General features: G+C 49.3%; 1 protein-coding gene across 1 annotated transcript; it reads right to left on the reverse strand.

The window, feature by feature from the left end:
• Nucleotides 1-443: 443 nt before the first annotated feature.
• PRPH2 (peripherin 2) lies at nucleotides 444-14,647 on the reverse strand. The gene is made up of 3 exons (XM_007120319.2): nucleotides 14,067-14,647; nucleotides 4,273-4,519; nucleotides 444-1,412 (listed from the first exon to the last, which is right to left on the reverse strand). Exons 1-3 carry the CDS (start codon nucleotides 14,645-14,647, stop codon nucleotides 1,200-1,202), a joined length of 1,041 nt encoding a protein of 346 aa, XP_007120381.1. The 3' UTR covers nucleotides 444-1,199.
• Between the last annotated feature and the right edge of the window lie 428 nt (nucleotides 14,648-15,075).

Raw genomic sequence — 15,075 nt, forward strand, 5'->3', positions numbered from 1 at the left:
ACAGAATGTCCAAACATCTTTGATCAGGTCTTAAGCCTGGGAGAATTAGAGTCCCAGAACATACCCCAGGCAGTACCAGAAGTCTTATTTTTTCCACACTGAAAACTCCTAGGACAGCAGTGAAATCATTCCCTCCTTCCCCTGAAAGCTTCCTTTCTCTCTTTTTCCAGAAGGAAGTAAAAACTTCTTTCACAGTTGCTAGCATGGGAAGATGAGCTGTCTCAAAGAATCTTCTTTAATGCGGAGGCATTCGGGAAATATCGTTTTGCAGGATGGGTATCTGGGGCAAGAAGCAGGACGAAGCTCGCAGAGGACTCTGTCCTCCACTGTAGACAGTGTTGTCCGTGGGGCCTGTCACGGCACCTATGTGGGCGTCCCAGGAGGTGAGGCCTGGTCTCCAAAGGGTGGACTCTTGTCTGATTGTTGCTTCTCTTCCACAGAAGGGCAGCCGTCTAACCCAGTGCTTCCATAGATGAGCCAAAGGAGGTCACCCGGCATTTAGCCAGAACATGCCTACAACCTGACTCCCTCAGCTCGTGGCTCACTCCTGGCTAAGTGACTGAGGGCTTGTGAAGGTGACACAAAAGCTGTGTTTTTGCTGAGGGACATAATCCCCTCTAAGTTCTCTTGCCTCATGATTGAGAATTCCTCTTTTGAGCCCTCAGTGCTCTGGAGAGACCATTACTCTTAGAAAAGTGTAACTGTCCCTCACCCTCTGTAATTAAATAAAATGGCTGATGTGTCAATCTTCACATTTGAAAAACATGACAGCATGGCCAGTACATTTTTCAGACTCAAGCTTATGCATCAAGTGACACTTTGGATGTAGAATGAAGCAACTTGGAGCTCATCGTAACAGCCAACTCATAAAAAGGGAGCAGCCCTCAGATGTAGCCAGTAGCCTCAGGGTGGAACTGAATTCCTGTGCCGTGAAGAGTCATCCACTTAGAGGCCCCCCTGAGTCCACTGTGAGGGTGCGTCCTAGGGCAGTGGGCCTGAGTGGGACTCATTCACTCACGTTTTGAGACAGTCATTCAACAAAAGTTTTTAGGGACCCTGAATTTTAAATCCCACCATCCAGAAGAGTCTCTGTTAGACGGCCACCCTCCCTGGGAGATTCAGATTGGATTAGGGGGGTATCCGCGTTTCCTGGAGTCCACTATTTTACAGTGTTCAGAGGGGAGGGGGTCCCGCGACCGTCAGCCAGCCTCTGGGGCCTGGCCTGCATCCACACCCTCGGCTTCCACCTGGTTACCCTTGCCCAGCTTCTTCACGCTCTCAAGAAAGGCCTTCCAGGTCTCTGGAATGCTCTTCTCCAGAAGCCAGCCCTCACTCTTGCACTCAGGGTCTTCAGGGTTGGCCACGCCTTCCAGCGCCGTGTGCAAGTAGCGCAGCCCGATGGTGATGGTCACCTGGTGTGGGGAGAGGAGACTTAGAAGAGATCTGGGAGAAGTAGCTGGGGCAGGGGTTACCAGGAAACGGTGGCAGCCACCAGCCTGCTCATCCTGGGGGCCCTTCTAACAAGGTTCTGTTGGGACTGGGTTGGCAAGGCCCTGCCCGCCCCAGCCAGGCCTGGGTGCTCGCGATACCTGCCTGTGCTCCAGCCTCATCTCAGACCCCATTCTCCTCCCTTTCCAGTCACCCTGGGTTTCTTTGGATCCTGCCCACACCCAGCCTTTCTCCTCTCCAGTTTTACCATTTGCTGTTTTCTCTGCCTAGAACATCATGAGTGCCCCTGCACCTGAATTCTCCCCTCCTTGCCCTCAGGTCTCCCCCTTCCTGGCGGCATTAATCCTGGGCTCCTTCTCTGTGTCCACCCCCACCCCCACCTCGTTCCTGGCACGTTGCTAAGCACATAGCGAGTGCTCAGCAACTATTTGCTGGACAGAATGAAAAAGTCATCTCCTTTTCTGCAAACAATAGTGATATACGGTTTCCCTCTACTTCTGTTATTTTGATACTAGAGGATGAGTGGGTGATTTGTTTGGATTTGTTCACTGCAAGTCACTGCAGCAGACTCTGGTGCCAAAATGCCTGGGTTCAAACCTCAGCCCTGGCACTTAGCCATGTGACCAGGAAACCTCAGTTTACTCATCTGGTTTGCAGATTTTCAGATGACGTACCGCCTGCTCCATGGGCATGCTGTGATGCTTCAATATGTATAGAGCATGGTACCTGGTGCACAGCAAGGATGAATAGGAATGTCAGCTGTAGTTGGTTATTAGTGAGCGTGGTAAGTACTCTTTCCACTTTCCTAACCCTGTATTGTGTTAGCCACTTGTTTCTACACAAATTCCTGGTTTGCTGTCTTACACTCTTCCTTTGATGGTATAGCAAACTCTGTGAGAGGCCTAGGACCACTAATGGAGAACATCCACCCCCCTGAGGGCAGGGGTGGCCTTGATGCATCTTGTTCACCTGCTGTCCCAGCCCTTAGAACAGCACCCAGTGGTGGTAGGGCCTCAGTAAACATCTGTTGAATGAATGCTCTGGGAGCATTTTATAATTACAGCAGTAGATGATAACAGTAACTAATAGTTTTAGGTTATTGTTATTGTTGACCGAAAGTTTAATAAGCTATTTTTACAGTGGAAAGACTCACCTCCAGGAAGTCCTCCTGGTGTGCGTGAACCCACTCTGATTCCTTCCTGCTTTCCTCAAGAAGGCCCCCAGTTGCACGATGAATTTTGCACTAGGTAATGGTACTCCCTTTGGTTCATGAGTCAGATGTGGACTCATGGATTGTGAGACCCAGGAGGGCAAGGCTGAGGGCAGAATCTTATCAGCCCCCCTTGTGCCCATCACAGAGCTCTGCCCACTAAAAGCCCCAGGGGAAAAGTGAAAGGGGATTCAAACTCCCTGTTCCCAGTGAACAGTTCCTCTTCTTAAGCAGTCACTAGGTTCCTGGAAAGGTGGGTAAACTGAGAGGCAGCCAATGGAACTCCATTTTCCCACTGACTTCATTTATCCTTTAAGTCTTCTTTTCATGTGTTTTCAAGGGATGCAAACTTTTAACCTTCTAGCAGTAAGCTTCTCTCCTTATTCTACCCACTTATTCCCAAGACTCTGCCTCAAGGAGCTGGTGACTAATAAATCATCATGAATATGCTTGCGTTTGCCTTAATGTGAAAAAAAGGCCTTCCTCCCCATCTCACCCCCTCAACAGGCAGTACAGTCCTTCTGGTGTGATGTGGTAAGTTAGAAGTGGTGCGTCTCAGCTGAGAGCCCAGCTATGTGCGAATTTCCATAGCACTAAAGATTGACTTACTTAAGGGAACCTTTCAGTGAATCTTCTCTGATGGGCAAAGTTTCCCCACTTTATGTTTCTGGTTTTGTACATTTAGGTTTTGGAGTTTGGATTTCTGCTGTCAGCTCAAAAAGCATGAGCCCATGAGTCACTCTCTGTGTCACCTTGGTTTACCCCTCGCTGACAGTGGGCTCTCGTTCAGCACCCAGGACAGCGCCCAGCACTCGCAGGTGTTTGAGAACTATTTCTTCAGTAAATGAATGAGTGAGGGCTTGCTATATTCCAAGCCCTGCAGCTACAGAGAGGAATTAAACCTAATAGATGAGATAAGATGAACCTACAAATAATTAGAATACCAGGTAAATTGCTACCAGAATCTCAAGAGAAGCACAAATCATTGACTGAACACTTTGATGTGTCTGTATCTCCTGTTGCCTCCCAATAGTTCCAAAGCTAAATGCTGGCAGCCCCCTATAACAGAGATGTTAAATAACTTTCCGAATCCTTGGACTCAAAAAGTGGAGACACAGGATAAACATGCAAAGTGAAAGAAGCCAGACCTAAAAGGTCACATATTATATGATTCCTTTTATATGAAATGTCCAAGATAGATAAATCCACAAGGACAGAACACAGATTGGTGGTTGCCAGGGGCTTAGGGGGAGGGGAGGAGGGGGACTGACTGCTTAATGGGTATGAGGTTTTTTTGAGGGGACGATGGAAGTATTTTGGAACAAGGTAGAGGTGGTAGTCACACAACATTGTGATTGTACCAAATGCCACCAAATTGTTCACTTTAAAATGTTCACTTTATGTGCTGTGAATTTCAACTCAACGAATTCTTTTTTTTAAGTGACGGGACAGAAACAAAAAATAGAGGTGCTGGTATTCAAGCCTGGGCCTGTCTGCACGGTGGGCAGAGGGCTGGTTCCCAGGAGGGAGACCCAGGCCCAGCTCCACCCCATCAAATCCCAATGGGGCAGGTGGCTCCCTCTTGCCCTGCCCCCCACCTGCCCAGGGCCTACCTCAAAGAGCCAGACGAGGAGCGTCACAGCGCCCACGGAATTCATGAGGTTGCTGTAGTAGCTCAGAAGGGCAGCCCTGCAGCCGCGCGCCCACAGGTTGAGCTCCTCCGTCTGGTGGTCATAGCTGTAGTGTGCAGAGTTGTTGGTGAGCTGGTACTGGATACAGGGCCGTGGCGAGTTGGGGTTGCAGCAGCTGAAGGGGACTCCATCCACCAGGTACCGCCCATCTACATTGCTCTTGATGCGACTGGAGGAGAAACAGACGGCTTAAGACCAGCTTCTTGAACTTCTCGCCAGGGGCCAGCTACTCCCATCCTCCACCTCTGAAAGTCTGGAATATTCATTCATTCATTTGCTGTCTTGAGAAATATTTGCTGTACACCGACTATGCGCCAGCCACTGTTCTAGGTGCTGAAGATGGAGCAGTGACCCTAGAGAGCCAATGCTCCAGCCTTCCTGGAGCTTATGTTTAGAGGGTTGAGATACATGATAAACCAAGAGGCAAGTAAATAAGGAACATATGTATTCTAGCCCTTGTGGAGCAATGGAGATTCAACAAAACCTTACAATGACATTTCGAGAATTCTGTGGACCTGCTGATCCTGAAACTGCCTGGCATTTACGCCCTGGAAGCCTCTGAGCAATCTTTGGTAAAACTAAGATCCAGAATGCTGTTCACCGTACTGATTTGCCAGAGGATGGCCTATTAGAGGTTCGGGATTTCTTCAAGATCCTGGATAACTAGCGGTATAGATAGTAAAGAAGTCACAAGTTGGGGCATTTAGACAAGAGTGAGTCACACACATGAGAAACGTGTTCATTCTTTTATTGCCCATTGTTTTAACCTGACTGAATACAAGATCGACAAGAGCACTGTACTCCTAGCAATTATTGTGTTTGGCATGGATGTTGCACTGTAGACAACATTTAACACCAGTCTGTGGAGTACTGCATTGTACTGTGCAAAATAAAGGCTTATTTTTTTAAAAAATCAACCACTCTGTGTGCTGCCAGGCCCTGGCATGCAATGATTTCTTGGGTCCGTGCCAAGCTGGTAGGAAGAGTAGCAGGACAGGTGGCGACTGTTGAGACAAGACTGCCTAGCATTCATGACTATCAACTTTAGCCCCCAGCCCCCTCCCCAACCTCATCTCCTTACAGATCACTGGGGACCAAGGTCCCCTCTGGCCAGATCACTTCTGCTCAACAGATGTTTCCAGAAGGCCTGCTCTGTCCCTGGGCCTTTGCAGGAGCAGAGAATGGGTCTTTGCCCATGGCTTGCTCTCCATCCACACTGACTTCTGCCCCCAGCTGGATGGGAGCTCCGTACTCACCTGAAGGATGCAACTTGCACAACTTTTGCATCTCTCTACTTATACATATATTTGGGTAGAGCACACCATACATTCTTGCAGGTTCAAAATTCAAAAGGGGCAGCCATCGTTATAATGAAAATTCACTCCCTCCCCATTAGGCAGGCTAGGTATGTTCCATCTGACCTGCTTGTGGTTACCCAGGCAACTTTACGTGTCAAAATTAATGGAGGGAATTCCCTAGTGGTCCAGTTGTTAGGACTCCTCACTTTCACTGCCGAGGACGCAGATTCAATCCCTGGTCAGGAAACTAAGATCCCACAAGGCACATGGCGCAGCCAAAAATTTAAATTAAAAAAAAATTCATGGAGCTGCGCACTTAAGATTTGCACCCTTGACTGTGTGCATGTTGCCTTGAGTAAAAAAGTTTTTTTTAAAGTTGCACATGAACAATGCATTACATAATAGCAGACTTTTACAGCACAAGAATAGGGAGCATGTAATTGTTCATAATAGAAATTGTTTCCAACAATGTTCATTGAAATGGTAATTAATTATACTCTTTAAAAAAAGATGTTTGTGTTCAACTTCTAAATAAAATCCCCTCAATACAAAAAAGTCTCCCGCTCATTCTTGTCCCTTGGCCCCCAAGTTCCCTCACTGTGGCCAGCTCTGTCTATCCTTTCACAGAAGCTTCAAGCATAGATAAGCAAGCTCAGATTTTGCAGAGTTCTTATTCTTCCTGTATGTTCGTTTGTTTATCCAAATGGTAGCATTATATACACACTATCTTGAATCTTTTTTTTTCCCCTTAGCAGTACCTTAGAGATCTTTTTATATCTCTCAAATGGAGAGTGTTCTCCAGGTTTTAATGAGGTGCATGGTGTCCCCCTTGTGCAGATGGCCCGTAGGGTACTATCCATTTCCTATTGATGGATTTTCCCAGTGTCTTGTTATTTGTCTTTTTTTATTTTTTATTTTTTAACTTATTTATTTATTTATTTTATTTTTGGCTGCGTTGGGTCTTCGTTGCTGCGAGCAGGCTTTCTCTAGTTGCGGCGAGTGGGGGCTACTCTTCGTTGCGGTGCATGGGCTTCTCATTGCGGTGGCTTCTCTTGCTGCGGAGCACGGGCTCTAGGTGCGCGGGCTTCAGTAGTTGCGACGTGTGGGCTCAGTAGTTGTGGCGCACGGGCTTAGTTGCTCTGTGGCATGGGGGATCTTCCCGGGCCAGGGCTCACACCCGTGTCGCCTGCATTGGCGGGGGGATTCTTAACCCCTGTGCCACCAGGGAAGTCCCCCCAGTGACTTGTTAATACAAACATGGACATGGGTCATTTTGCATATTGGGAATATATCTAGAGGATCCATTCCTAGAAGAGGCATCTCTGCATCAAAGGGTCCACCTGTGATTGCACCCAAGCTCTGCCATATTTCTCCTCTCGGGGGTTGTACAGTCACACCCCCACCAGCCACACCCACGTAAGTCCTGTTTTTGATCTTTGCCAAACTGACAGATGAAAAATAGTATCTCAGAGTTGTTCTGATTTCCGTTTTGCTCATTATAAGTGAAGTTAAGTATCTTTTGATGTGTTTAAGATCCATTTGTGGTTTCTTTTCAGTGAACTGTCTGCTGATCGGTATGATTAAGACTTGAGGAAGGCTCTGAAAAATGTGGCTTCCTTGGTTCCAGAACAATCCTCGCCTGGGTTATGGCGACCGTATTTCCACACACCCTGTAGTCCCTGCCCTCTGCTTCATGGACAGAACCCACTGCCCAGAGAACAGCTGGCCCTGGTGGTCCAGGACCAGGACCACGATAAGAGCAGGACAGCCTGAGTTTACTCCTGGTTCATCCCTCTGGAAAAATTCCTTAACCTCGCCAGGCCTCAGCTTACTAATCTGTAAAATGGAGTTGACATAAGAGTTGTATGAAGGGATCCACATAAAAAGGCTAAGAAGAGTGCTTGGTACGTACTAAGTGTGTAAGAAATGTGGACTCCTGGGCTGGAGCTGGGAAGGGTGACGGAACAAGAGCCTTCACGTGAGCTCTCTGTGTCGTTGGGGAGCAGCTGTGACAGTGGAACAGACCACATGACACCGCTGGGGAGTAGTCACTTGTGCATGGGTGGTGTGGCCTCTGCCAGCTGTGGAGAAGAGTGCCTTCTGTGACCAAGACTGCAAGGGCAGGGACTTCCCTGGTGGTGCAGTGTTAAGAATCCGCGTGCCAATGCAGGGGACACGGGTTCGAGCCCTGGTCCGGGAAGGTCCCACATGCCACGGAGCAACTAAGTCCACGCACCACAACTACTGAGCCTGCGCTCTAGAGCCCATAAGCCACAACTGCTGAGCCCGCGTGCCACAGCTACTGAAGCCTGCGCGCCTAGAGCCCGTGCTCCTCAACAAAAGAAGCCACCGCAATGAGAAGCCCACGCGCCACAACGAAGAGTAGACCCTGCTCGCCACAACTAGAGAAAACCCACGCACAGCAACGAAGACTCAATGCAGCCAAAAATAAATAAATAAATAAAATATTTTTTTAAATTAAAAAAAAAAAAAAAGACTGCAAGGGCAGAGCTCAATGCCAGCCCGAGGCAGGGGCTGTGAGACATTTGTCCAATGACGGGAGTGGCCGCTGCTGAAGCTCAACTGCACCGAGCGCCATGGGAGCAGCTCTCCCTGCACAGCCCCGCACGGCACCTGGTTCCATTGGCTGGGGTGGTCCTGGTTGGTCCCAGTGGGAGGACTGGAGCAGAGCCCCTTCAGCTTGGGGCTCCCACCCCCCTCCTGAGGGGCCAGCCAACCCCCCCACCCCCACGACTGAGCAGATGTAGTCTCCTACCCCTAGGACCAACCCCAGCAGGCCTGGTCCCCAAATGCAAACACTGTTTGTCCCTCTTCCTGACCTGCAGGCTGTCCCTGGAGCCCGCTCCCACCTGCACAATGTCCCACCTGGGCCATTCCCAGTGTCCCCATGGAGCGGAGTGGGTAGAGCACAGAGAGCTGGCCTTTGAGTCTCAAATATGCATTTGTGAGCTGTGGACTTGTGTGAGGCAGGATAATCACACCCCCTCTCAGGGGGGGCTGTGGGAGGTTTAAATGAGGCAGTAGGAGGATGCACTTAACACAGGTCCTGGAAGAATGCTGGCTCCTCCCCACTCATGGCCATCTCGGGGGGACCCTACAACCCACCAGACTGTTCTACAGAGGAGGAAGTGGGGCCCAGAGCAGGGCAGGGCCTCACACAAAGTTACACAGTAAGTAGAAGTCCAGCCCACAGCAGTTGCCCACCCCTCCCCTCAGAGTTTCCTCAGAGCCTCTCAGGTCCTTCCTGCCCGTTGGCTTTTCTAGCTAAACTTCCTAGGAAAGTGTGAGTTCTCTCCCCTGTTCCCTGTCCCAGGAGGCCTTCCTTGTCCAGCATCATCTCTCCTGTGCACTCTCCAGGTGTCCCTAAGGTGGGGTGAAGCCTACAGATCTTCCTCATACTCCCTGAGGCAGGGCTGTGTCTTCCCTCAGACTGGGGACCCTGAGGGTAGGCCCGGCTTGGTGGACATTGGGGTTCCCCCAGACCCCCAGCCTAGGACCTCTTGGGGTCCCACATCTCTGAAACTAGCCCTCCCTCTCCATCAGAAGTATTGTCTTGTTGACTTAGCACTTGCCCTGGTTCCAACCACAGATTAAGGCTCCACTCACCCTCATAAGACAAAGGCAGAGGAGAGCTCCTTAGGTGGTGAGCTGGCTATTTATTTATATCAGAGTAATTCCCAGGCTACAAATCTCTGCTCAGGGCTCACCAAGGCTTGTAAGGGTCTTAATTAAGATAAGGCTTTCTTTTAGCCCACTCTCCCATAGCCAAGCTACATATGACTTGGGGAAATCATCATGTTGGAGTTTTCCTGGAAAAAGCAACATAATTTAGTAGGTGAATCAATAAGGAAAGCCATATGGAAATGAGCAGGGGAGGGGAGAGGAGGGAGCCAGGAGTGTAACTGATAATGTGTCAATCCCCAACCCGAATGCCAGCTGAGTGACACCTGTGGAATCTTGGCAACTCACTTGACCTCTGTGAGCCTCAGTTTTCTCACCTGCGAAATGACAATATAAGTCTGATGGGTGTGGTGGAGACTAATTGAGATAATACACATAGAGCACCTGGTATACAAGTGCAGTATTAGTATTTCTTTGAAATACTAATAGTATTTCTTTTATTTCTCTTTTGAGTAGTCACTGGATATGAACTGCAGGTGGTGAGGGAGGACACAAGAAAGAGGGGACCCAGCCCTGCCCTAAAGAAGCCCCAGTCTGAGGGGAGACCCAGCCTTGTCCTCAGGGAGCCCCATTCTGAGGGGAGACGCGGCCCCGCCCTCGGGGAGCCGCGGTCTGAGGGGAGACGTGGCCCCGTCCTCCGGGGAGCCCCGGTCTGAGGGGAGACGCAGCCCCGCCCTCAGGAATCTCCTAGCCAAAGTCCGGAATTCTCTAGATAGCTATTAATTGTTTAGGAAGAGGGAACAGGTGTCATAGCCTGTGGGTTCCCTGGGAAGGACAATAAAGTGAGAGAGCTTAGTGCCAGCTTCTTTCTCAGACTGAGGGCCCCAGGCCAGGCTTTCCTGGCTGACAGTTCCTTCAGGCTGACAGTGCCAAGACCTCTGAGCTGCTTCATGGTCTGCCTCTCACCCCAAGACGCTGAAGCTCAGCTCATCCTGAAAACAGGAGGAAACTTTAAAGGACTTGTTATAAACTGGCTGAAGACCTCAGGTGCCTCCTGGTGTGATGCAGTAAGGTACCCATAGCAGCACCCTAGGGGGTGCTCTTGCCAAAACTGAACCTGAATCCAGCCACACCTCAGCCCTGACTACTGGTTTACAGGGAAATACAGGAGACAGAAGAACACGTTAGAAGACAGCAATTGGCTACAACGGCCCAACCCCAGAATGTGGGAAATTCTGCAGGACAAATGGCCGACTTCCTCCAAGACGCACATGGCATGAAAAGGTAACTATTTGGAGTAAAAGGGACTTAGGAGACCAAACAACAAAATGCAAAGTCTGGTTTAGATCCTGATTTGAATAAACCACCTGTAAAAGACATCTTGAGACAATCAGAGAATATTGAACACAGGCTGGGTATTAGACAATAGTAATATTAGTAGGCATTATTAATATTGTTAGAAATTCCTCCTAAAGGGTTTACAGGTAAGAGGAAACAATGCCCTGGATTTGCTTCTTAATACTCAGAAGAGGGAAAATGTTATGGGGGAGCGAGGGTACATGGGGATTTGTTATAATCTCTCTACTTTTGTGAATGCATGAAATCTTCCATGCATTATCTTCCATAATAAAAGTTGAAAATGCAAAAAAAAAAAAAAAAAAAGCAGCTCTGGTGGTTAAGAATCACAAATCTATATCCCGATATCTTGCTCTGAAGACTGAGTCGCTGAGGGAGGTGGCATTCCTGGACTCCTCCCTCTGAGGGCCTCCTCCAGTTATAACAGAGTGTCCCCGCCCACCCCCACCCCAGGACCACCAGGCTGGGGAGGGAGTGAGAAGGGAAACACAGATGCAGGAGGATGGAGCACAGCACGGCCCCACGTGCCACAGCCCACGAAGAGCCTGGGCGGGGGGGCAGTTCTGGCTTCTGTGGGGCCTCATGATGATCTGAGACCCTGGCACAGAAGGACCAGAATCCCATCACGATCCACAGGTGTTTGTCGAGCTTGTATCTTCTCTGCCCACACCTTCCACTGTCCCTCTGGAGGAAGAAGAAGAGAGCAAGACAGAGAGAGGAAGAGGGAAGACCTGAGGCCCCTCCCACCCAACGCTCCCCAGGTTTCAGCTGTCAGAGAAAAGCACATTCATCTAACACCGAATCTGTATGAGGCAGAGTGGAAAGAGCAGAATCAAAACGTGGCACTCCCTACAGTGGGATACCATCCCAAAAGAAGAAGGAATGGGTGCTGATGCATGCTGCAACATGGATGAAATTTGAAAACAGTATGCTAAACCAAAGAAGCCAGACCCCAAAGGACAAATATTATATGATTCCATTCAAATGAAATGTCCAGAACAGGGAAGCCTATAGAGACAGAAAGTAGAGTAGTGATTACTTGGGCTTGGGGGCAGGGGAGGCCGGAGTGAACACTGAAGGGTGCAGGGTTTCTCTGTGAGGTGGTGGACACGTTCTAAAATCAACCTCAGTATTGGTTGCACAACTCTGTGAATGTACTAAAAACCGGTGAATTGCACACTTGAAATGGGTGAGTTGTATGGTGTGTGGAATGTGTCTCCATAAAGCTGGTTGGCTGGTTTTTCCAAAAATTTGCCCCGCACCCCCAACCCCAGCTTGCCACTTCCTGCTATGAGATTTTAGGAACATCCCTTAAACTCTCTGAGGTTCAGATTTCTCATCCACAAAATAGAGATTAACAATAACAACAACAAAAATACAAACCCCCCAGGAGAGGTTTTGTGCACACCAAATAAGGGCCTTTCTCCTCCCCAAAGACCCAGCAACTTAACAACAGGGCAGGCTGGAGTGGGGGTGGGGTGCGGTCAAATGCTTGTAAATTCTTGTAAAAAAAATCTTGAATTGTTCCCACCTGATATCCATGTTTAGATCAGGAGCCTTCAGGAACCAGCTGTTGACCTTAAATATTCCCCTGAGAAATCTCCAAAAACCAGCCATCCCTCCATGTTTGTCCAAGCTCACAAGTGCCAGGCTTAGTTAGGGATGCTCAGTTTCTCTTAATGTTGTGACCATATTTGTATGTGTGTGTGTGTGTGTGTGTGTGTGTGTGTGTGTGTGTGTGTGTGTAGCAGAGAAAATTTTTTCCAAACCAATGGAGTTAAGATTGTTTCACACCAATAAGTTGGTATGGGGCATTGAGGTAATTTTGATCAAGTTTAATGTTTGCCTGAAAATTTGGATATGCCGACCATTGGGAGTGGAGCAGCCTGGAGCATTTCTCCACCCTGGGACAGAAGGGGATTTGGGGATTACAGAGAGATCTTGTAAGTCTCATCAAGGACTGACTCTGTGCAGAAGACGATCAAGGAAAATGACAGAGGAGAAGATGAGAAGCCCCTTCCCGTCCATCACAAAGGCTAGTTCTACCCTCAGCTTCTGCTCCCCCCACTCTCCCCATCCCCAGGAATTCTACTTGTCCCTCTGGTTTCACAATCTCCTAGGGCAACTCGTATAAATCATGCCACTTTGTGCTGTCCCTGCGGATCTGTCCCCTAGGAAGGGCAGAGTGGTTTACTAGCCTCCTTGACAAGGGATTTGTAGCAGTAATCCCCACCCACAGAGAAAATACAATCCCAAGCAGTGACCTTCAATCTGACTTCGCTTCCATCTGAGGAGCAGCTAAGCTAGCCACCTGGGGTTCACCGGTGTTGTCTGGGCTTCAACCATGTCCTGATGGCCAGTGTGCCCAGCGCCCAGGGTGCATGTCCCCTTGGACTCACCAGCCTCACTCAGAGGATAAACCAGCTGCATGAACAATTGAAGCCCTAGCCTCAGGCAGGGAATGGGTAGAGTTGGACAGAAGGAAGAGGTGAGGGAAAGCCACTGGCTCTGGACAGGCTGACCTTTCCCTGGAAAACGACTCAAGACCCGCAATGGTGGGTCTCTGGGAAGGGGTATGCTGGGATCAGCACAAAGGGTGAGATTCTCTTTCCCACCAACACCTCCCTACATCCACCGCTCAGGATTTTATTTTTACACATGCCAAGAACACTTTAGAAACACTTTATCGAGTTGCACTATCATGATTTAAGTAGTAAACACCACCAGGCATTTATTGAGCACCTGTTGTATGCCAGGCTCTAGACAGAGCTAGGAGGTGACCTCCAAAGTTGTATATTCTGGTGCCTTCCTTTAAAAGATGGGCAAGCAAAGGCCCAAGGCGTCAAATGACTTATCCAAGATCACCGTCTAATTAACAACAGAGACAAAACTACAGCCTAGACCCCCTGACTGCCCCATCCTCTGCTCTTTCCACCGTATCCAAGGACAAACACCTTGAGAATGGTTGCTCAGGGTTGAAAGGTTGGAAAACAAGGGAACCAACCCAGAAATTTATGCTTTTAGGACCAAATGCATTCACTTTGAGTGAACGAGACAAGCAGCCAGATAAAGTCTCAGTATATGTGATCCATGAATTCCCTCCTCCCAAATGAAGCAGACACACAGTCCTGGCTGGGTCTCCCCCTGGTGACTCCCATTCAAATAGTTTCTATAACTTGACACTTTCCTCCCATCTTAGCCAAACATTAGGTTGAACCATATGAAGCTGCTATTTTTATAGGTCAAAAATGATAGAATATTGACAATTCCATAGAGTCCAACCAAATACACCCTCACACGCAGTAATAAGTTGTGCACACGGAGCACCCAATGGGGAGGAAAAGGCACTGGACGGGGAATCACAGGCTCGTGTCTCCATGTCCCCATATCACTCTGACCCCAGGACTGGAGGCCACTCACTCTTTGACTTCTTTGGAGGAAAAGTCCAGATAGCGATTGCTGATCCACTGAATCTCAAACCAGTCCCGAAAGCCGTTGTTGCCACAGCACTTGAACTCAATTTGCAGCATGTCGATGGTCTTCTTCATGAAACACCTGCCTGGGGTGTCTGTGTCCCGGTAGAACTTCATGCCATTCTTGAGCCCGTGGGCCAACGTGCTCTCCAGGGAGCCCCGCAAGAGGAAGCAGCAGAGGGCCACCAGGAAGAGGACAATGTTGAAGAGGACACACACGGCCAGGTATGGCTTCAGCCAGGGCTTCCACTTGGCATACTTGGCAGGGTCCAAGGCATCATAGCAGATCTTGCCCGCCAGAGAATTGAAGACACAGGACAGCACCCCCATCCCTATCAAGGAATTGGGCACAAAATGGCTCTCGGAATTGTCCATCATATCACTCCGCTTCCTGAGTTCAATCTTTAGGAACAGCCCTAAGCCGAAGATGATGATACCAGCCAACACGGAGAGCCAGTTCATGAGCCAGAGCCCTTGGGCCAACTTGACCCGCTTCTTCTGGTCAAATTTGACTTTCAGCAACGCCATACTTGCAGAGTGCAGTCCAGGCAGCCTCTCACTCCTGACCTCAGTAAGCCCGGAGCCTGAAGACTCAGGGCCTTGGGAAGGGTGCAGATGGCCCAAGCTGCAGGGAGCTGCTCTGGGGGCTGCCCATGCTGCGTCCCCTAGCCTGGGACCCCTGTTAACTCACTAGTGGGAGCAGGGGCCTCAGAGTCACAGCTCATGAAGGGGCCAGTCCTCCGCGTGTCGTTTCTGCAGCTCCCTTCCCAGCAGAGGAGGGACAGCCTGAAGACTGCAGATTAAAAGTGGGATCCACAAGACATCTTGCTAATCTCTTTAGCCAGGTTCATCCCATTAGATAAAGCCGTGCCAGTTTCAGAACATGGTCAAGAGGAGCCTCCATGCACACCCTGGAGCAGAGAGCTCTGGGTTCAGCTTGAAGAATCAGGAGTAAA

This window comes from Physeter macrocephalus, chromosome 18 (assembly GCF_002837175.3).
Source record: "Physeter macrocephalus isolate SW-GA chromosome 18, ASM283717v5, whole genome shotgun sequence".
In the NCBI taxonomy this organism is placed as follows: Eukaryota; Metazoa; Chordata; class Mammalia; order Artiodactyla; family Physeteridae; genus Physeter; species Physeter macrocephalus.

Coding starts and splice junctions, on each gene's coding strand:
- PRPH2 (XM_007120319.2), bottom strand. CDS start 14,647: ATGGCGTTGCTGAAAGTCAAATTTGACCAGAAGAAGCGGGTCAAGTTG. Junction 4,520..14,066: donor TCCTCCAAAGAAGTCAAAGA/GTGAGTGGCCTC, acceptor TTTCTCCTCCAG/TCGCATCAAGAGCAATGTAG. Junction 1,413..4,272: donor TCCTCGTCTGGCTCTTTGAG/GTAGGCCCTGGG, acceptor TCCCCACACCAG/GTGACCATCACCATCGGGCT.